The sequence below is a fragment of the Aspergillus undulatus genome, assembly GCF_047715775.1.
Source record: "Aspergillus undulatus strain CBS 261.88 unplaced genomic scaffold BDV17scaffold_3, whole genome shotgun sequence".
NCBI classification, from domain to species: Eukaryota; Fungi; Ascomycota; class Eurotiomycetes; order Eurotiales; family Aspergillaceae; genus Aspergillus; species Aspergillus undulatus.
The window spans coordinates 1,051,672-1,073,811 of NW_027396607.1; the positions used below are offsets into that span (position 1 = coordinate 1,051,672).

The 22,140-nt window shown below is 51.2% G+C and overlaps 5 protein-coding genes across 5 annotated transcripts; 3 read left to right on the forward strand and 2 right to left on the reverse strand.

The window, feature by feature from the left end:
• The first annotated feature begins 27 nt into the window (after positions 1-27).
• BDV17DRAFT_252272 (WD40 repeat domain-containing protein) lies at positions 28-2,153 on the forward strand. The gene is made up of 3 exons (XM_073756527.1): positions 28-221; positions 278-443; positions 502-2,153. The coding sequence occupies exons 1-3, from the start codon at positions 184-186 to the stop codon at positions 1,639-1,641; spliced, it is 1,344 nt and encodes a 447-aa protein (XP_073620399.1). The 5' UTR covers positions 28-183; the 3' UTR covers positions 1,642-2,153.
• Positions 2,154-2,516: 363 nt separating this feature from the next.
• On the reverse strand, positions 2,517-4,826 carry BDV17DRAFT_252275 (C2H2-type zinc finger protein). Its single transcript, XM_073756528.1, has one exon. It carries the CDS (start codon positions 4,234-4,236, stop codon positions 2,986-2,988), a length of 1,251 nt encoding a protein of 416 aa, XP_073620400.1. The 5' UTR covers positions 4,237-4,826; the 3' UTR covers positions 2,517-2,985.
• Positions 4,827-13,681: 8,855 nt separating this feature from the next.
• Positions 13,682-14,911, forward strand: BDV17DRAFT_112138 (uncharacterized protein). Its single transcript, XM_073753869.1, has one exon. It carries the CDS (start codon positions 13,891-13,893, stop codon positions 14,542-14,544), a length of 654 nt encoding a protein of 217 aa, XP_073620401.1. The 5' UTR covers positions 13,682-13,890; the 3' UTR covers positions 14,545-14,911.
• Positions 14,912-14,925: 14 nt separating this feature from the next.
• Positions 14,926-15,719, forward strand: BDV17DRAFT_287219 (histone deacetylase complex subunit SAP30 Sin3-binding domain-containing protein; the record flags this gene model as incomplete). The annotated part of the gene is made up of 2 exons (XM_073761114.1): positions 14,926-15,141; positions 15,264-15,719. The coding sequence occupies 2 exons, from the start codon at positions 14,926-14,928 to the stop codon at positions 15,717-15,719; spliced, it is 672 nt and encodes a 223-aa protein (XP_073620402.1).
• Positions 15,720-16,479: 760 nt separating this feature from the next.
• BDV17DRAFT_279214 (BRO1-like domain-containing protein) lies at positions 16,480-21,983 on the reverse strand (the record flags this gene model as incomplete). Its single annotated transcript, XM_073759672.1, has 7 exons — positions 16,480-17,607; positions 17,668-19,261; positions 19,323-19,633; position 19,788; positions 20,218-20,400; positions 20,449-21,707; positions 21,786-21,983. 7 exons carry the CDS (start codon positions 21,981-21,983, stop codon positions 16,480-16,482), a joined length of 4,674 nt encoding a protein of 1,557 aa, XP_073620403.1.
• Positions 21,984-22,140: the final 157 nt, after the last annotated feature.

Genomic DNA, 22,140 nt, shown 5'->3' on the forward strand with positions numbered 1-22,140 from the left:
GCTGGTCTTGATCACAAAGCTGCCTTCTATACCTCTTTTCATGTCTTGATGACTGTTTTCTGCTCTCTACGAACACTGCAGGTCTAGCTGTTCGACCTTCTAATTTAGCGCGGCATTTGCTGCCAGTTGACCGCAGCCTATACTCTATCGGAACCCCCCCAAAGATCTGTGGACATACCCACCATGAACGGAATTTTGACGGCTGGACAAGCGGGGGAGCTGTGAGTATTCCGAATATCTTGAGGAGATCAGTCGCTTACCGATGATGCGCAATTAGGCACAAAGCTATAGCCGCATATCTCGTAGCGGCAAATGCGCACCGGACTTTCGAAACGTTACGCGAAGAGATTAATCTACCTGGAGACTTTGACGAGGTTGGGGCCAAGAGATATGAAGGAATATTAGAAAAGAAATGGACGGGGATTGCTCGTCTGCAGAGAAAGGTACAAACCAATGCACGGGGTATACCAACGGAGAGGGGTTTGCTAAGCGGGAGCGCAGATAACCGATTTAGAGAAGCAAGTCGCCAGTCTCCAAGCCGAACTTGACGCCTCACCGTCAGTGGCCCGCTCAAAAAACCAAGACCCAGTCAATTGGCTTCCCAAACCGTCACCAACACATACACTCGAGCAGCACCGGAATGGTGTTACCTGCGTTGCATTCCACCCAGTGTTTACGTCGCTTGCTTCCGGCTCCGAGGATTTCACAATCAAGATATGGGATTGGGAGCTTGGAGAATGTGAAAAGACTCTGAAAGGGCATATAAGGGCTGTCTCGGGTCTCGATTATGGCGGACCGAAAGGGAACACATTACTGGCATCCTGTTCTAGCGATCTCACGATCAAGCTATGGGACCCAAGCAAGGAATATGCGAACATTCGAACACTATCTGGCCACGACCACTCAGTCTCCGCTGTGCGCTTCCTCACGTCTAATGAGAACCACCTTGTCTCTGCCAGCCGAGATGGAACACTCCGGATATGGGACGTCTCAACGGGGTTCTGCGTGAAGGTTATAAAATCGAGCACAGAGTCTTGGATTCGCGATGTTTCACCTTCATTTGACGGAAAGTGGTTGGTGTCCGGTGGCCGGGATCAAGCAGTAACAGTGTGGGAGGTTTCATCAGCCGAACCGAAAGCCGCGTTATTAGGCCACGATAATTTCATCGAGTGCTGTGTCTTTGCGCCTCCAGCAAGCTACAAGCACCTCGCTACATTGGCCGGACTCAAGAAGCCACCACCCGAGACCAGTTCCTGCGAGTTCATCGCCACGGGAGCCAGAGATAAAACCATCAAGATCTGGGAAGCACGAGGGAGACTGATAAAGACAATCATCGGTCACGACAACTGGATACGAGGTCTGCTCTTCCATCCTGGCGGGAAGTACCTTTTCAGTGTCTCTGACGACAAAACCTTGCGGTGCTGGGACCTTACTCAAGAATGTAGGCAGGTGAAGGTGATCGACGATGCACACGGGCATTTCGTTAGCTGCATCCGATGGGCACCGAGCCCTAACAGCGACAACGCTGATCCCAATGGCGCACAAGCAGACGGCGCACCTAAGAAAGACGGCGGGAAGCCCTCATTCAGATGCGTCATTGCAACAGGGAGTGCAGATTCATGCGTCCGAGTCTTCTCATAGATCACAGCCAACGTTACGGTCACAGCTTCATACGGTGTCTTGGGTTGGAGGTTGCATCATGGATTTATGTCTTGTTATCTTCTCACGCCTCTTTTTTTTCTCTTTTCTCTTCTCCGTCTTCTTGCAAGCATTCGATTCCATTCCAGCAGAACGATCCTATTATTCTCTAACCACCTATATCCCCTCGCCTTTCTGTTCTCTGTTCTCTGTTGTCCTTTTCGAATCTGAAGCAGGCCTACTTATCCCCCGAACCCCGTGTATACTTTCAATGATTTTCCCCTTCCTTCTTGACGAAGACAGTTCTTTCTCGCTCACTACTACTTATTCCTTGCTCTTTCTTCGAGGTCCTTTTTTGTTTGTCTTTAGCATTTACCAACGGATTGGATGGACGGATGGATAGGATACCTATTGATTGATTGATTGGTTCGTTGGTTGGAACTAAGCTGAGTTGCATTCCGTCATGGCACTGTACATAGAGATAAATATCCATTCCTAAGTTTCCCTTCCTGTCATTTCTCACTTCATTCTACGGAATACAGACCCCTAGTATCATAGTATGATTGACCGAGCCAAACCCGACTAAGCCCCGGCCGATGCTGCCTTCCAAGCCATGAGAATACGCAGATACGTACAAAGTTTAAGTTAGACGAGAGGCGAGATATAGTTTCGGTACTTAGGTGGTCCATAATCCATTACGTAGTGCCTAGGCTATGATGTAGATTACTCCGTATGTTGGGGTCTGACGTCTGGGGGATTGAACCTAGAAAAGTGGAGTATATACTCCAACTCTACGCTATAGAGTAGTACTGCTATGTTACTACAGAGTGCGCGCAATAACCTAGAACAAGTCTACAGGATGGGAGGAGACCGCGAAATGAAAGAAAGTCTGTTGGGGACAGTGAATTCTAATAATATATATGGAATCGAACGGTACATTGTCTGGAACAAGGAGACGCTCTGAGAGACAAGGTTTGATGGGGAAAATTGATGTATTATGGGGCTTGGAACCCCAAGAGACAAAGTAAAAAGCTGAAGAGCTTATCCGATTGGAGAGGATCTCAAAGTATAAGGTATAAAGTTCGTTGGGGAAGAGAAGAGAAGAGAGAATGAGAACACAAGATTTGGTGACTCGAGAAAAGGGATAATCCGTCTATAGGTGCAACGCCTTCGCAAAATAGTGTAATCAAACAGGTGAAAAAGAATCAAAGCAACCTAATTCCGTGACACCAATGATGCCTATGAAGTAAACCAGAAATACACAGTGGTCTATAAGGATCTTTCGTAGCGCGCATGAAAAGAACAACGTTTTTTGGTAGCGGAAGTGTTCGCGATCCGGTCGCCTAATTAGAACCGCTCGGCCAAGTCACCACCCGCGACAGAGTTGGAGGTGGAAGACGAGACCGTGTTAAAGCCGCTGGGATTTAACATGTCCTGAACAGCCACTTTGGGAACCTGAGGTATAGGTAGTTTCCGCTGCGCGCCCTCCGGGCGAGACATAATGTCACTAATACTGGGTCCGCCATTAGACTGGTTGGGGTTGTAGTAATTAGGACCGTCAGCCTGGGGCTCCATTGGCGCAAGAGCCGGCGTGTGGTGTATCGAAAGATGACGGATTGAAGGCAAGTGTAGGTCGTTCGCAGACAGAGGCTTCAATCGTGGGGAGTGAGCGGGCGTAGCCAAAGGCGTGTGATCGGGAGTAGGAGACAGAGAGTCATGGGAGAAAGTTGGCGAAGAAGGAGCTGTAGAGTTGGGCGAGTTGGGTCTTGAGCGCTTGACGCGATGTGACGCGTACGTGTCCTCTTCCTCGTGCGAATGCGAGCGGCTCATGCCGGTTGAGAGGGCGTAGGCAGAAAGAGAAGGCAGCCCTCTACCGCTGTGACGGCTGCCGAACATGTGGTTGCGCTGACCAGAACGGAATCCGAAAGATTCATCACGCTCAACTTGGGAAGCGGCGGTAGCAAGCAGATTGATGTCCATACCCGATGAGGCTCTGTCGCTAGTGCGCGAGTAGGGGCTCAAGTTCGAGCGCATATGGTTGGCGTAGCTGGAGAAAGAATGCGGGGGAGAGATATCGGGGGATCCAATTTGGGAAACAGGAGCAGACCGTGTGATGGGCTTGCTGGGAGGAGGCATCATGGATCCGGCGTTGTTGGCCATAGCAGTACCATCCTGGTTGACGGCGGCGGCAGCGGCGGCAGCCGCTAGATGCTGAGCCTTGTTTCCCCGTCTTGAGTTGGGGTTGTTGTGGATTCGAGAGTGACGGGTCAGCTCGTCAGAACGGCTGAAGCGCTTCGAGCAACCAGGGAACTGGCAAGCATGGGGCTTTTCACCGGTATGGGTGCGAATATGTCTCGTCTGGTGTTCTAGACGGTGGAAGGCGCGCTCGCAGAGAGGGCACTTGTACGGTCGGGGAAGATCCTGACGAGCTTCCTCCGCTGCAGGGCGAGCGCCCTTCATCATCGGGGGTAATAAGCTTGCTCCGGTCGCCATTGTGGACTGAGTATGAGCGGTATTCGAAGCGTCCACGGGGGTATTTGTGCTGTCCTGGGGGTTCAGTAGATTGGAAAACCCCACTGTAGAAGCTGGTTGCGACATGTGAAACTCGTCCTTCTACAGCTCCGAAGAGACCGGTGTAGGATGGAGCGAGGCGCTGGTGGAGGGCACGGTCGGCACGGTTGGCGAGTGGAGTGTTCGTTGTGACCAGGGGGTGAGCTCGGCAGGGGACGATCACCACACTAATATGTCCTAGGCCGTTCTTTCGGAAAGGACGATATCAAATTTTGCAGGGGTGTTGATAAGTCTTCGTCGAGTGCGAAGACTGGGCAGTTGCGAGAGGCGATGTACACCGAATGGCAGGAGATGACTGGAGATGAAGTTTTCTTTATCTCGAGTGCGTAGATGTCAGGTTGGGAAGCTGCCAAGGTAGGTAGGTAGACCGAAGCGATAGTCGAAGGGTTGGGTGAGTGAAGGACGGGGTGAGCGAAGTTGAGTGAAAGGATCGAAAGAAGGAAGAGAGGAAGAGAAATCTGGAGAACAATCTGGGGAGAGGAAAATATAAGAATGAGTGCCGGAATGGAGGGGGAAAGAAGAATGAAACGGAGCTCGGGGGAGGGGAGGCAGAAGAGGTTGACAGAGGGGGTTATCGGAATTGGAGCAAGGAGGGCAAAAAAAAAAAAGAGGGAAAAATTACCAAATAATAACAGAAAGAGAACTTACAAAAAAAGAACGTGCTCAAAGATCGGCTGCTTTGCCTGGAGATAGTCCCGGCCCGGTTAGTTGGTGGGGTGAACGCCTTTTGTTCCTCTTATCTTGAGTCCTGCCCTTGGGGCTTGCAGGAATCTACCTGGAGGTTCAATTGCGATCCAGAAGGATTTGTACAGGATTATCAGGCTCTGTCTGGTATTTGTCCGCGAAGTTAGGCACAAAGAATGGCACAGAATGGAAGAAGACAGAAGGTGGACACAGGCAGAGACAGCTGGGGAGAACTGCAGAAGTGGCTTGAGAGTGGGCTGGAACGAGAGTGCGTGGGCGTATTGTTCGGGTGGTACAGCGTAACAGAGAGTACAGGCCGTACGAAAGTTCCGACCGGCTATCGCGGATGATCACACAATCCTGGCAGTGCGATCACCGACAAAGGCGGTGGCCAAGAGCTTGTCCCTGATTGTCCGAGTCAGACTTACGCGATAGTTTACATGTTGCAATCACTCTGGTTTGTTGCAGAATGCCCCATGTGATGGTGAAATGGTGAAGCGCCCATCATCTGAACTCCGCTGGGCTACTGCTACTCCTGGAGAGTATGCAATATTGGTCACCACTTGCTGCACGCATGATACGATCTGTTCAACATCCCCCACCATCGAAGCAGCTCAATACGGGGCAGCCTGTGATGATGGAGGGGCCGAACTTATAGTGATCGCTGATAGACGGTAGACGGTAGATCGCAGTAGATGTGGCAGAACTCTCTCTTACGTTATCCTTCCAAATGCAGGTAGAGGCCACTTCGACTGGGGACTCGGCGAGCAGGCAGTGCGCCCTACTTTCCTCTGTAAAATTCTTCCCCGGCTTATCTGGCAGGCTGGGGCACCACGGGGAGTGACAGGATTCGGAGATAGCCTAGTCGAGACCTGTCGATCCACCGCCCTTGGTTGGCTGCTAAACCGAGAAAATACCAGCAGGGCGGGCATGGGAGTCCAATGGGAACCCTGAGACGCGCTTGACGAGGCAGGGCGATGCGCCGAAGCCCAGAGTCATACGATGAGGGATCGAAGACTACTTCATGATGAGGCCCATGAGGGTGAAGTGGCAGCCACGAAAATAAGCCGGGAACAGGCGGATTGCGGGGTGAAGAGCCCAATACAGAAGAGTCAAAGATTGCATCAGCCAGCCTCATGAGTCACGCCTAAGTTGAAGTCCCCAACCATCGTCCACGGCTTTTGTGGCCTGGGCACTACCAGTACCAGCGCTGGAAACTCGGGGCTTGTTCGGAGGGCAGCTGTCACAAGGGCGAACTATCTCATCGGCGTCTAGATCAGCCGAATTAGGGAACTTTTAGTTTAGCTTTGCATCTGATTATCATGCTGAGACAGCTGTAACCGCATCAATTATCGGCTTTTGAGTTCCAACCAGGGTGCACGTCAAGACAGTTCGTTTGTTGCAGGTGGTCTAGACACGGACTGGGATTGCGCTGCGCCATTTCATCATGTTTCGGCTCTCGAAAAGAAACCCTCTCAGCTCTCAACTCACGACATCATTATTAACATTTTCTCCTGCAGAGACAGCAATCACAGGCCTAAACTCCAGAAGACTCAGGAGGACCTTGGGGATAGCAAGGGGCCCATCCGGAAATTAGCCTCCGCATTCGGTCTCAGGTCCACCCTTCGTCATATTGGCATACTGGACGGATATAACTTCTGAAGAGACTAGCTTGAAGAAGCAAATTTCTCTTTTGATCAAGATTGTGAGAAATTTGGGAGCGAGTATCAGGTGTTAATCTATATATACTTGATTGCGGCCAAGAACGCTGTATAGTAATACTGTAGTACAGACAGACGACAGAGAAGGAGCGAAGGACAGCCGCCCAGACTTTCACTCCTTTCCACCACAAGAGAGTTCCGGAACGCAAGGGAGAGATCAAAAATCGCAAGCCGTGATAATTAACCTGAATTTTGAGTCTTTTCCAGCCAGTGACAGAAGATCAAAGGACTTGGGCATCATGCACCAAGCCGCCTCAGCTGCTATTCCTAGTGGTCGATCATATAGCCGGAGGCCACAATTGTTTGCGCATCTGACGGTGGGATCAAATCTGGAACTGGATGAAGATGAGTATAACCTAATCTAATTACGACATAGGCACAATACTCTGTATAACTAGCCACAAACTGCAGGCATGGGCGACAGACTGTTGCCGGCGGGCAGGTCCCATCTATCTGGTTGCGGCGTCAAGCGACGGTGAAGCGGACATCCCCTATCCTAGGAGAATGATTCTCCAGACTTGTGTTTAACTTCAACACTCGTCTGCTATCTCCGCCGTCCAAGGAGAAGGGATAGCATTCCCCACCAATTTTGGTGGCATCACGATCGTGACTCGTCACTATCGTGGCTGCTTACCTTGTTTTGATAGGATCAACTCGGATGATCAGCAGGTCTCGCATCGAACCCTTGATAGGGTCTCAAACCCCAAGGCTCCTCGAGAGCCGACGCTCGTATCGATCTCTCATCTCCGCGATTGAGGCGCTGGCCTTGATGGTTGGGATGGACTACGAATAGAATATCGGGATGCAGCCAAGGGGGAATTCTCCCTGAACACGCCAGAGCAGCCCCGGAGCGGAGCAAACGTACGAAATGTGCCTGCCTCACAAGACTCTTGTGGACAGCTGTACAAATGCAGGGCGCGACTCACGACCAGCCCCAGGACCCCAAGTTCGACATCGTATAGCCCCTCGCCCCTCTGCATTCGCAAGCCCGGGGCAATAATCAGCACGGAGCTTCCTTATCATTCTTGTTATGTCGAGCATGTGCTCGACACACCTGGACACCTGGAGAACAGAATGTTGAATTCTCCATGTAAAATGCCGGGCCGACTGCCGCAAGAGAGGGATGATTGCGAATCATGCGCACTTGGCAGTCAAGCCTGTCACCCCACACTCACAGCCCCAAACCCCTCACACTGGTCAATCCGGTATTGCGGGACGCAGCAGAGAGTCACGACTCACGCAGGTACCAAGATGTGGTCGGATAACGGCACAGAGTCAATCTATTCAACTCGACTAGCGTCAACGAATTCTGGGGTTTTTGAGATCCGAATAATTGTCGCGGTAAACAATGTCACACTTGTGCGGGTTATTTTATCCGCTTTTTGCCGAATGCACCAAGCATAACTACCGGTAAACACCGCTCTACTTGCGGGGAGTTTATTCCGTCTTGAACTTCTAATCATTTGGGATCCACGACTCGAATTTGAGTAGAAGCTGTTTACTGGAACTCGGATGTCACGGGTTCTGATAGCGACTGTCAAGTGGTCAAGCATTCTCTAGGGCTGCGTCTTGCCTTGTTATCGGAGATGATCAAAATCGTCGTCGGGGCTATCTCCGAGGCCCAGCAAACTTGGACTTTCTTCCTCACCACAGGGTCTCTTGGTTCCTCCCAATTGGTTCCCAATAGACTGTCAAGAACGCTTTGGCACCAGTTGAGTCCCGAGGTGTGTGCCACTTGTCCACGCATCAAAGCCCACGCGACGTGATACTCAAAGCTGAGATACACCGAGCAGGACCGACGAGAGTCTGTAGAAGCGGACGCAGACATCCCCCCACAGCGATCGAGATGAGATCTTCGTCCAATTTGTCATGCAAACGACGAAAACGAGTGTTTCTGCCATGACGGTAGATGTCACGAATCTCAGAGAGGAGATCGTGCGGTCGCGCAGTTTGGGTAACACAGCACGCCGTCATCCTAGACCTCCATTCCAAGTATCAGGGCCTTAACTTTCCCCAGTACCACCAGGGTACGTAGTCACTGCAATTCCGTCAAGGACACAACGCCCGATTGAAAAAAATGAGGTGAATAATTCACATGTTCCTTCTCCGCACTGATGATCGGGCAAGGATTGACCGGTTCGCCTTGGACAATGGAGCCGTTTTCCCGTGGAGACTGGAGAATAATAACCCCACCACTGCATGTAGTAAACAGATTTTTCCCATCGACCGCCCGTGACCGGTGAGGACTCGAGGGAACATCATTCCGGCAATGAAGGCACGTATTTCTGTGCTCCAAGGCAATGGGACTGGCCTCGAATTGGATCTCGATGACTCCTCAGACCGACAATGGTCTCTACCGGAACGTCGGCGCGAGTCGTCCACTAGCCAGTGTCTACTATCTAGTGTCTACACACAGATATTGGCCTCCCCCAAAAGCCCTGGAAGCTGGAGTACTCCGTATGTAAAAACGCCAAATATTCTTGCAGCTGCGGGGCCAATGCGCCCTACCGGATATCATTCCCTCTTACCAAATCGATTGCAGTTTCTTTTCCTGCCCCCGCGGATCATGAAATTGATGCGATAGTGATCGTCCCAGATCTGCCTCACATGACTCTCCAGTCTGCACAGACTGAGCATCTGGTTATGTGGATTGTTGGACCTCCGAATGCGGAGGTCCTACTCGAACTACGCCGATCTCGCTGAGGAGTGAGGACCCCCCTTGCAAGAGAACAGGTTATCTGATCGGGGATCCTGATCGTCCTACTAGTATTCCTGCCATTTGGAACTGGAGCCTGGAACTGATGGAGAACGGGGTACGCGGCAGGATTGAAAATCAGAGGGTGATCTGTCGCAGCTTAACCCTAATCTTTGTGCTTGGGTTCATCAGTTCTGTGGTCTGAGACTACCAAGTACTATTGGCGTGGTTGCAGTATGGTGACATTACCAAAGCATGCGGGTGCGCTCTTCAGCCCCCACATGAATTACAGTGTATTTTGAGGTTATCTCGTCATCGTCAAAAAGACAGATACCCTGGCGAGCACTTAGACATCTCGGTTACTTGGCTATCTGGTAGAAAGAAACACAAGTACAACTCCAAATCGGCTACTTGTAGTTACCGTTGCATGTACCCTATCTACCTTGATTGCCATCGAAGCGAGTATAGAACATATATAGCCCACCAATGCAACAATATATCACCCGGGCACTCTCACTCTCACCCTTCTTCACCCTTATCCAAACGAAACGCTAACCAAACAACTCGAGAAAAGATATCAGCTCCATTACACAAAGAGGCCCGTTCGTTCCTTATACTCTATAGTCTAAACTTGGATAGTCTAGTGTAGGGGACCTGTCCAGTATGACTGGGGTGTGTGTGCGCAGTGTGCTACGGCCATGGCCATGGCCACGACCGGGCGATGCGATGCGATGCGATAACCCCGGCCGGGGTGAGGTGATGCAGGTTCGCCAAGGTTGCGCGGAGAGTGCTAAATTTAAGCGCATTTGTACGCCTTTCCGATGTACCTTTGTACTACGATTGTACCTTCCCAAGTCATTGAATGGGCCCAGGGTGAGGGAGGTTACTACGTAGGGTCATTTGGTCAAAGCACCTGCAGCACAGCACCGCAGTGCAGTGTAGCTTTTCCGAAGTTCCAAGTTTATCCGTCGTATCGTTCTATGTCGACGAGACAAGGCGAGACGAGGAAAGGTAAGCGAATGCGAATGCGCGACGATACCCATTTCAAAGCGATCTCATATGAGATGAGACAAGATTGTGCCAATGTCCATCTGGATGAGCGCATTGGATTGCCGTGTAGAATTACCCCGGGGGACACGGAGGATTATCTGTCCACTGCAGCTTGCGCGGTCTCGACTTGGGAAGTTGGCTCAGCCAGCTTGTGATGACTTCAGGATGACTTGTTGCCTTTGCCGGTGATAGGAGGAAAGAAAGCCACAGGTGCACAGTTACCAGTGCACTGCGACGTCTTTATCAAGTTCGTTCGATTCGTCATCACCATTCCAGAGCATAGCATTAGCTGCGATGAACATCCTTGACCGGCGGCTAAGGAATAGTGGGGGCAGAATCCGGGGAAGATCACCCCAAGCGTCAACACAGCGTCAGACTGTCAGCAACTGTTGGTCACACTGGTCTGGGCTAAGATACGTATCATCGGGTGTCTATCAATAGCGAAGTCGCAGCGACGTGTTTCGACTTCCTTTGCACGAACCAATCGTTCGACGCACTGGCCTATTTCAAGCAGAAACCTGTGGGCTCATGGGCTCTGCACCGCCCGGCATTGGCAGGGAATCAGGATACAGGAGCTGGAGAGTTTGGGGGCGCCGGGCGGCCTTATCTGACACCATGTTGCAATGGCATGAACAAAATAGTGCCCACCCAGTGAGGGCATTGAAACGCCATCCTTGATGCCTAGATGGTGGGAGGGGGCCGCCGTCGCAGTCGCCGGCTTATCATAAAAGATAGGGTAAGCTCATCGTTACGGTACTGTACTTTACGGCGGTCGCACGCCGAACAGCCACGGCCGGTTCTTGGGCACACGCACTCCGAGAAAAGCCCTGGTGAAAATCTCACCCCACAAGGCACCAAAATCCAACCAGGACCAGCGATCGGAGGGATCCACAAACTTCTGGAGCGGGACGGGGAGAGTTCTGGCCCAATTAGACAGGGATACTGTATCATGCTGATATCTCTTGTCTCGCAAAGGGAAACCTGTTCCCCAGCTAGCTTATCAGCCTGGCACATCCAGATAATGCGGGGCCGCGATTGTGCCGGATCGAGGATGCGCTGATTCTATCCGGAGACGACTTACGGCATGACAGTCATACGGTGTCGGTTAATTTTCTCCTGCAACTCTGTCTCTGCGCTTGACTCTTGTTTCAACTGAGCTGACGATGTAAGGCGAGCATGATTGGCGGAATCGAATACTTCCCTGCCCGGTGCCCTGGCTGAGCGGTCACCTTCAATCTATCGGAGCCAGGCTCAGTCTTTAGCAGAACCCCCGGTGGTAGGGAATCATCTTAGAAGGGAGGGGAAGACGCTCTGGGCCCGGGAGAGCAAGGTTGCTGTCAAAAGCTCAAAACTAACCCTGGTGAATATTGACCATTGTCGGCCTCGAGAGAACTATGAAACGGGTCTTGCTCGGCGATTTGTCTTCGGCCGTGGGAAGCTTTGACATTGCGACAACCCTAGCCATGCGTGATCATTGTGCGCAAACTCGCGCAACTTGACTCAGTTCAGGCTCGAACGAGAAGGGAATTCCCCCCGGATATTCATCCCCGGACAAAGCCCGCATCCGTCTCCAGAGATGCTAGGAGAGGCGGAGTCGATGATGATACAGCTTGGCGCCTATCTCGATGACACGTCTCTACTTCATTGCGGGTAGTTGGCCCGAGAGGCGGACTTTGCCACAAGTTCGGGTCTGTGGCTGACGGTATTCTCCCGGAATGTATCCGAGAAGCGGATAATGGATGATGACTGACGACTCCGTATATCATTCTTGTCAACTTCCAAACCGGGAAAATGATTTCGAGTGCCCACTGCTATCTCTGAGCATTTGGAGAAGTCGTCTCCGCATCTGGATTCTGGAGATTAGGGGGAGCTGATCGACTTCCCCAAAGAAACTATTTGATGGAGCATGTGGCCTTTGGTAGTCTTGCTGAAGCTCCTGGTTAGTTTCTGTTAGTGAGGTACTAGCCTGCATGCGATATGCACTACACGACTGGGGTGGCGAGGAGTTTGAGCAGGGAGAGAGATACTCCGAGTGGGAGCACGATAAGGAGGATCGCCCACCGTCGGTGTCCCTGAATCACTCAGAAAGGCAATTGCATGGACATGTATATTTGCTGAAAAATTGGAGTTCGAGCAAAGTCGACATCGATTCTAGATCAAGAAAAATGCTTGTGAAGTTGTGATGGTCATGATGGAAGGTCTTCACATGCTCTGATTTCATCTCGACGGCATGATCCTAGTAGCACGGGGTAACAATCCTTCCCCCGGAATAATACTCCGCAAACATGCTTCAAGCTTAGCAAAACAAAAAGCCACCATCACATCAATTGCATCCGCCCGCGGCTCGGAGGGGCTGTTTGCCAATTTGCCATACGTAGTACGCGCGCGGATTACCTTGACGATCAGGAATGCTGCATATTGTTCGGTGCTTCGACTCGGCCCTAAGGTCACATGGAATGCAGCTGTGGGGCGACGAAGCCAATTGACCGGACGAGTATAGCTTCAAGAGGGAACGCTGAAAAGGGAATGATCTGATGGCGTCATGCTAGACGTGCAGTTAAGTTACTAACTCAGGGGCCGCTGGCCCGCCAGGAGTCGAGACATGGTCTTGCATGAATTAGTGGCGTGCGCGGCCGTCTTTCCAGATGTCCATCTCCCGCGGCTTATCTAGATCACGGTCTGTTACTTCCACTGAGGGAGTTGTATGAGATATTTTAGCAATAATCATGACATGGCGTGCAGCTTCCGAAAGCAATAGGACCGGAAGATCTCGGGACAATGTCGGAAGTGGCAGGGGGCGTGATGCGACTCCCCATGCTCAGTGGTGTGATTGCGGAGAGAGCGACTCTGCTTACCTAACGGTCCCCCAGTCTCCTCCAATTTCCCGCCCCAAAGGGCCAAAAGTCCTAAAGAGTTGCTCGGTGACGAGAGGCGATCTTCTCCGTCCGGACCATTGCCCGCCCATCTTTCTCCAGTCTCCACGACTTTCCTCGAGGGGTGGGAAATCCGCGCAGGCGCGGCCAAACAAAGCCTCGGCATCGCCGTCCCGAAACTTCCTCCATCTCTGCCGACTCTATCCCGAATCCCGTGTTGGTGGTCTGAGCTCGCCCTGAGAGGGAAACTGAGCCGGCGTTATCACCACTATTCATTCGTTCTGCGACGGGGCTAGAGGGGTCGACGACTCGACGCTCGAGTTGGCTCGACAGGCTCCTAACCTCGCACCTAGTCCGTGAGTTGTTTGCCCGCACTATTGTTGCCCGTCTCGCAATTTGATTACTACTTCGGGCAAGTGGTATAACTATCCACAGCAATCTTTGACAGCCGGCTGTACCTCGGTATCTGCAAAAATGCTCCAACATTGCTCCCACATGGACCTCCGCGGCTGGCTCCATCCCAAGAGTTGTGGTTCCAAGTTTCAACAACAGTGACGGTAAACCGTCATGAAGAGTTTTATTTCGACTATGCCCTGTGTTTAATAGGGTTGTTGGAAATTGCGGAAATAGGAATCCTATTTCGAAATAGCTGAAATTCATGAAATATCGCTGCGAAATTTCGATTTCAATGCTTAGTAAGCCAAGGATAGGTAACCAATCAAACCCTCAAATTCTTGGTGGGGACACTAATTCCGTCGGTCGGACTAACCCTATACAGAAGGCGGTCCATATTTCACTGGATTTCAAGCCGCTTCGCTATTTCAGATATTTCAATGACAACCCCGTATTTCATGAAATAGGATATTCAAAAACATCCCTAGTGTCCAGACTCAAAGTCAGACCTGCTTTGATATGGGTCCTGCGGATATGCATTCGAGGCAGCGGTGAGCTGAAAAATCAGTCGGCTCCATCCGGATCTCGGAATGACGTGACAGTTCTTGATCATCTGGGGCAGAAAGGACTACTGTGCCCCGATTACCAGAAGATCAAAAAACAGACCAGAACCTTCGGAATCAACTCCCAGGTCTCGCGAAGACGAGGACTTTGGCCTTGGATTTCTATCCCCTCTCTCCTTCAAAGACTGTATCCTCCAAAGCCAAAGCAACTAGTTGAGCGGCTTTTGTTCAACTGTCAAATAAGTTTCCCCACACTATATGATAAGTCATCTCTGGTTCCTGAACCACATCTTCGAGCTTATCTGCCGACTTTGGACTGTAACGGGTCAGTCATGATTCTTCAATCAGATCTCTGAATTTCCAAATTACATCCTAGAAACGGACATCTTAGTGTCTGAAGGACAGGTCGAACCCCAGGACCGCAACAGAAAAGGAATATGGGGAGATGCGGCTGATATCTGGCAGATGCGCTGTCGTCATATTACCGCATTGGGCCAGATTAATGATGTCGCGCCATAGAATTCTGCCGCGTCTTGCCGCCTAGAAATGCCCGGGGCCGAAGCCAAAAAAGTTCCTCATTAATGCTCCCAAGAGCCTTGGAAATCCCTCTCGCTTGTCCCATGCTTCAATTGTAGATTCTGGTATCAGTCGAACAATCGTTACCCTCTAAATTCTGTTACAGGCTTGAATTTTGTTCCTTCTTTCCCCTGAACGTCCTGAAAATTCCTCACTCCGTCATGGCGCCCCCGCGCCAGCGAACGACAGCCGTCCAGGACGACTCACGATCTGAGGCTTCAAGCACGACGACAAAGGATCTCAAGGCAGCGGCAACCAAAGGGAGAAAAGGTGCCAACGGTGTCACAACGACCTCGGTCTCTCGAGAAGTCAAGGTCACTACCAATGCCACGAGCGCCCCCGCTACACAAGGAGAGCAGTCGGACAACGTCCCAAGAGTACGTTGTTGGACAGTCTGAAAATCCCAATTCAATGGGCCCATCACTCTATAATCATCAGACTAGTTTTACGATACATTGTCCTTCATTATTCAATTCCGCTGACATTATTTTTTACTTAGATCCCTTGGTCCGACATGCCTCTCGACTTCCTCCACTCCTACCGACACGCCTACAAATTGTCCTGTCCTAGCGCCCACTCTAGCGAATACTCACATAACCTCCTCTCACGAGGAATCGGCCTCCGATCACCAACAGCCATCGCCGCCCAGCGAGCACACTCATCAAATAACGGCTCCCAACAGACGAACGGCTCGGCAACCCATAACCGCAGCCGCCCCAATGGCGTCAGCAAAAGCTCTCACAATCCCTCGTCAAGATTCAGCACACTTGATGGAAAAGACGCATTACACCATATAGTTGGCCAAGACCGCGTTGGGAAGCACCAGCTCGCCACGGCCGTCCGAAAGCATTTTAATAGCGCCGGTCTCGTGGAGCAGGAGGCCATTGCACGATTCTTATACAAAGTGCGCGAAGAGGGTCGGGGTCGGCACTTTCGACTGAAGTTCCAACCTTGACGGCTATACCTTAAATTGCCTGCGTATATACTCTTCTTTTTGGCCTGTTCTGTTTTGGTCTGGCCCGGTCGGCGTTCGATTCGGCGTGGTGGTTGGTGGTTCCCTGTACAATGCAATGTACAAAACGCAAAAAAGACCATACATACATATCCATTGTACGGTCTTGATAGGCTCTTCTCGGTTGGCAGTCCGCATATTAATACCCTCCCTTTTTTTTAATTCTATGATACCCATTCTTGGTCTTGGATATTCCCTTCTCCCTTTACTTCCTTCTCCTCATCCCTTAATGTTTGTTGTAAGGAGTGATTATCGTTCGGCGTCTCCAAGTGGAAGCAAATTACATACATCCAGCTCATGTCCTATCTACCAATGTCATCATCTATGTATACTTCCATTTCGGTACCAGGACTGGTACATTTACGGCAGACATTCTGTATTTGACTCATGCAATAGATAATTAATATCAAATGAGAGACATGAACCTATTTACGGACTTGGTGTTATGTAGTTCGCAAGAAATACCAACTACCGAAGGGATAATCGAAGATGAACCGTCTAGGGACACGAACGAAACTAGGCAAGAGCACAATAACTTGGATGGAACCCCGCAATGCAAAAGTTGAAGATTGATAGACGTCAACACTAACATAAGCTACCTGATACATTCATACCATACGTAAATCTATCGTAATCCCTCATAATCCAGGAGAGCCAGAACAAGACAGGAGAAGACGCCCAACGGCAGCGAAGACGAAACCCCTTACTTCCAGGCATTCAGTCCAGCCCAAGGATCGGATGACCCTGACGAGGGAGGCTGCGGCGACGACTGTGAGTGGGCCTTATGGTGCTGGCTGCTCCCGTATGGTCTGCTTTGGGCATATCCGCCAGGACCCGAGGGAAAGGGACCGGTAGAAGGTTGATAGGTGGTTTGTTGAGGGCGAGGAGGCGGTGGAGGAGGTACGTAGCCCTGAGGCATATATTGGCTTGAGGGCACGGGGGGCGTTGGGCTTGTGTAGAACGGGGTAGGTGTTGGGGAGTAGAATGGTTGACTTGGGGGAGGTGACATGGATGAAGCGAGGATCGGGTATGCCATCGGGTTATAGCCCTCGGAAAGTGGCGCGGCGGCGCCTTGCTGGTAGGACTGGGGTGGAAGGTAGGACACGCCGATTCCTGGAGGCATGTACTGGCCGTATGGCGCCGGGGAATGAGAGTGAGAGATAGGGGTGCCGTGCTGTTGTGGAACGGCCGGAGGGAAACCAGGTGATGCCTTTGGTGGAGCGATGTTTGTTGGATATGCTGGTGCTTTGACTGGTGGCGGCGGAGATTTGGCTTTGGATGGACCGGCACTCGATGAGGGTGGGGGAACGGAAGGAGGCTTGGGCTCTGTTGACAGACGCTCCATGAGCTGCCTCAACTTCTCTCGCTCGCGTTCCTCGTGGTCAGAGGACCCGCTAGCCTTTTCGCGTTCGATCTGACCCAAGAGTTGAGCGCCCTCAGACCTGCGGTTGTTGATGAAGGTATCGACGTTCTTTTTCAGACTCTCTACAGTCTCAGTCATCTCGGTATAGAATGTCTGAGCCTGTGTAATTCCGGAACGTAGACTGTTGAATGAGTCGTATATTTTCTTATATCTGGCCATCACCGAATTGCGTTGTCGCGTAATCGACTCATATTTTGACTGCTCAGCCCTCACTCGCTTGTCTTGTAACAAGTCCCCATATGTTTTTGTAAGCTCCTTCATCAGCGCTGTCTGCTTATGGGTGGCCTGAAGTAGTCGGTTCTGATGAGGCCGGAACTTCTCCAATTCGGCTTCAAATAGTTGGCTTTCCTGGCCTGTGATTGATTTCTTGTTAAGAATGAGCACGTTCGAGATATCATCGTTGTGAACCTATGGTGCCGGCTGTTAGCTTTTGAACTAGAATTTCGGGTCACATCAAATAAAATTTACCTTGTCCTTCAAGTCCTTCAAGACCTGGGAACGCTCTCTCTTCACCAAGTTCAATTTCTTCAAAAGCGATTCCACTCTGGTAATCTGCTCTGCGACAGACGGAGTTCCATCATCAAAAGAATCATCTAGCAAAGTCCCCTCGTTTGCTGAATAAGGACTGATCACGCCGTTCTTGCCTTTGTTCTGCTTTGAGCCGGCCTTGATCATTGCTCGCTGGAAGAGCACATCTGCTTCCTCTGTTTCTCCCGCGGATCGCATCTCGTCAAAGTCTGATTCGTATTGCCGAAGGGTTGCTGAAAGCTGAGAGTCACTGGCGCTGGCTTCATGAATGGTATCTCGGTATGTCCTGACATCAGTGCGTAGAGTAGTGTTCAATCGGCTACTTGGCTGCTGGCTCCAATCAGCCCCATACTTCGAGCGCATTTTCTCGCAAACGCTCTCCTCCAGGTCCAGCTGCTTGGAACATTGGTCTAATTGTGCTAGCACTTCGGACTTGCGGTTTTGAAGGTTATCGAAGGCCTTGGAGAAAGAGTCATGACCGGCCAACTCCTGACACCATCGTTGAAATTCTTCATCCACCGTCATTTCCTGGTCCATTCCTCCTTTGAGAATGTTCAAGCTACCAGGAAGTTTGAAATAGTCTAGGCTTGCTGCCATCTCCCCATTGGCTGTCTCAACCTTTTCTGTTTCTGCTCGGATCAACTTGGCCTTTTCTTCATCGTAAAGGCTTGCTGTCTCCGTGACAGACATAGGCACAAGTTTCTGGAAAATGTCCGGACCAATGATGCGCTGGATATCTTGGCCCTGATATAGTTCGCTCACGGGGATAGCCTTCGCGGCCGGCAGCTTCGATACGGCAGAAAGTCCTGCTTCGCTCGGGACGGGTTGGTGGTATATGAAGTCATTGTCTTTGATGGAAGTAGTAAGCTGTGACTGCACATTCGCGAGATGGAATTTGACGATGTCCACAAGATTGGGACCCGCCTCGGATGATAGGTTAGTGTTTGGTGAGACCGACGAAGGAAACGATTTAGCCCATCCTAGTGCAGCTGTCGAATGTTTCTCTGCGAGCTGGAGCCTAGCAACAGCCACTCCGTGAGAGCCTGCTTCCCCGTCCGCTAAAGCTTGGTAGTACGATGCCAGCGAACCCATATGCGCCGTTTTGGCTTGTAACAGGGTTACCCAAGATTTGTCGAAGATGCCTTTAGCATGTTCCTGTGTCCCTTCAATCGCCTGTGCATAAATATATGAAGCCTGGCTAGCGAGCTTTGCCAGAAAACCAGCCTTCTTGTGGTCCATGATTTGCTTCTCGAGAAAGACTTCTTGACCCTGAGCGAGTGTGATGTTGATGAGGGTTTTGACAATTTCGCGATTCAGATCAGTCGAGGGAGCGTGGAGGAAGTTCTCATTGATGTAGGTGAACATGCCGGCTGAAGCCTGGAAGTTGTGATAGGCAGTCTTCAGACCAGTGTCATCGCCGCGATTCTGGTTTGCTGCATGGCAGGATAGAACGGCGGAGATGTTGAAGATGATCGATGCTTTCTCGAAGGCGAGAGAGTACTGTGAAGTCGGCTTGTGGGTGAACGCATCATACCTGTAGACAGCATTGCATGGTTAGCGGAGTCGGATGTGAACATGATTCCGAGGTTTAATACCAAGTGAAAGAAATCTTGATATGATTCTCGTCCACAGGAAACCGGAGATCCAAGAGCTCCAGTTGTCCATAGTATCGATACAATAGGTCCCGCCCTGTCGCGCTGTCCTTGCCAGCACCCCTCATGTCCTGGCGCAACCGGTTGAGTGTCGCACATTCTTGAGCATAGCGCTCGGGGTCCTCTCCATAGCTTTGGCGAATATAGTCTTTGAGAGGCTGAATCCAATCGATTTCGTTGGTTTGTTTGAGGGGACATGATATCATAGGCGACTGAACCATCTTGCCGGCGAGGAGCGGGGAGCTCCCATCCACCTAAAATGAGAGCGGGGAAGGAGATTGATCGCAGAGCAATAGAGCTGGCACGCTGTGGGAGACAGTACCGAAAGTGAATTCAAGAAACGAAAGAAAGGAAGGCGAACAGGGAAAAGGAGAGCGGTGGCTGTGGGGTAAGGAGGATGTGACTGACACTGATGATATTCAGCGGCGGAAATTGCAGTGGTTGGAGTCATGCTGATTCGATGGCCGCCGATGTGACGAGTTGACAGCCACGCGGGGAGGCCAATAATTCCGCCGTTAAGGTGCTACTATTGAATCTTGTTGACTGTTCTATTATTACCGTCGAATTATACCCACATATTCAAAGAGTATATCCGGAGAAGTAGAGATGTTGCGGCTCTAATAATGTACATGCAGAGACAGCCTCTATAGTGCGCGGTCCCTGGAGCAAAACAAATAGTTACAGTGAAGAGCTTCCCAACATGCAGAATATGCAAAATCACCCAAATCAAAAGAAGAAGACTCCCCTTAATCTCGCCGGCGCTATGGTATACACAAAGAATTAGTAGGTAGAGTGTTTGAGCGATACGGATTGGCAGTCCGTTCAGATCGAGCCGGACTTCTTGTCCTCTTCGCTCTTCTTGCCGTCGGACGAGGAACCAGAGTCCTTCTTGCTTGACTTTTCGTCCGGCTTCTCTGAGTCGCCAGATTTCTTATGGTTCATCAGCTTGTGCCATGCGGACTTCAGAAATCCTTCGTTTTTGGACGTATCTTCGGAGGTCGGGTCAGAGGCCGGAGAAGCCCTATCACTCTGTTAGCAGAAGCTCTCGACTTTCGTACAAATGACTTACCCGGCCCTTGGAATATCCATAATCCGCTTAGCAGTTTTGTCGCCCATCTCGTCAGCGAGAACTTCGAGGATGGTACGCTGGTTGCTTGTGAGATACTTAGGCATCGCAACCTTGAACTCGACCCTCAGGTCACCGGTCGGGCTGAAACCGCGAGCTCGGGCACTCAGTTTCTTCATGCCCATTCCCGAAAGCGTGATACGATCGCCTGTTCCAGTACCCGTGGCAACCTTGACCTTGACCTGTCCGTCCAGGGTAGGAACGGTAACTTCACCACCAAGAAGCGCCGTTGTGAGCGGAATTGACGCCGTGTAGAGAATGTCGGAGCCGGCGCGACTGAATCGCTCATCGGGAGAAACCCGGATGGACACATAGAGATCACCTCGCTGCGTGCGTGCGCCAGGTGCAGCTGACGTTCCCGTCGGAGGCGCATCACCCTCCCCGGATATCCTCAGGCGCATGCCATCTTCAACACCACCTGGAATATCGACCCGAACGGTTTTCCGGTCGCGAACCACTCCATTTCCTTTGCACGAACCGCAGTGCGAACCATGCGGAACAATAAGACCTGCTCCACCACAAGCATCACAGGTCGCAGCTACCTGGAAGCCTCCCTGCATCATGTGCACCCGGGTTCCAGTGCCATTGCACTGGCGACATTGAGTACGTTTCGCGCCTTGTTTCAGACCGTCGCCTTTGCACGTGCCACATTCCTTCAGAGGTGTGATGACGACGTCTTGAGATGTGCCCTTGGCCGCATCCATGAAGGAGATGCTGGTTTGGACTTCAATGTCCTCACCAACCAGTATCTCCTGGAACGGACCCCGTCTACCCCGGCCAGAACGGCGAGCGCCGCCTGCGAAAGCCCCAAAGAGATCTTCAAAGTTGATATCCGCCGAGAAGCCACCAGGGAACCCCCCGCCGCCAAAGCCTCCAAAACCGTGAAAGCCGCCACCGCCAGCGAAAGGGTTACCTCCTGCACCCGCGCCAGCGCTTGGGTCAAAGCCGCCGTTTTGGTCAAAGGCAGATGAACCGAACCGATCGTACGTCTCACGCTTTTGTTTATCCGAAAGCAACTCGTAGGCCGTCTGAGCTTCCGCAAATTTCTCCTTGGCGCCCGGATCCTTGTTAGTATCGGGGTGGTATTTCTTTGCCATTCCATAGTAAGCCTTCTTGATGTCGCCTGCGGACGCGTTTCTGTCGACACCTAGGACTTTATATGGATCGGGGACTGCCGCAAGTACGTTCGTAACATGGAAGCACTATCAAAACGAAAATGAGGTTAGGCATGTTCAACTATATCAAGATCAAGGCATGTTCATTCGGATGAGTCTACTCACCCTAGATTGGATAGAGTCAGGACGTCTCTTCGCGATAAGGCTATCACGCCGACGCCTCACGGATGAGTGAATAGTAGTGACATGATATTGGCGAACCCCCGTCGTCTGGTTATATTTCGAGTATTGTCGCGAGGTGCGCAGAATACAGCCGGGAATAGCCGTAGTGGCCTTGGGTATGAGAACCGTAGACGGGTTCATCGTGTAAGAAATGAGTGACGAGAGACCTAGAGAGCAACCGGAGCGAGGCGCAATATACCCATGCCAGTGGGGAAAGTAGTTGCTGCCGATTTCCCCAAATTTTCTGCTGCCAATCCTGATGGAGCAAAATCGAAGCTTCTCAGTCCTTCGGCTTAAT

Coding starts and splice junctions, on each gene's coding strand:
- BDV17DRAFT_252272 (XM_073756527.1), top strand. CDS start 184: ATGAACGGAATTTTGACGGCTGGACAAGCGGGGGAGCT. Junction 222..277: donor GCTGGACAAGCGGGGGAGCT/GTGAGTATTCCG, acceptor ATGCGCAATTAG/GCACAAAGCTATAGCCGCAT. Junction 444..501: donor TTGCTCGTCTGCAGAGAAAG/GTACAAACCAAT, acceptor GCGGGAGCGCAG/ATAACCGATTTAGAGAAGCA.
- BDV17DRAFT_252275 (XM_073756528.1), bottom strand. CDS start 4,236: ATGTCGCAACCAGCTTCTACAGTGGGGTTTTCCAATCTACTGAACCCC.
- BDV17DRAFT_112138 (XM_073753869.1), top strand. CDS start 13,891: ATGAAATATCGCTGCGAAATTTCGATTTCAATGCTTAGTAAGCCAAGG.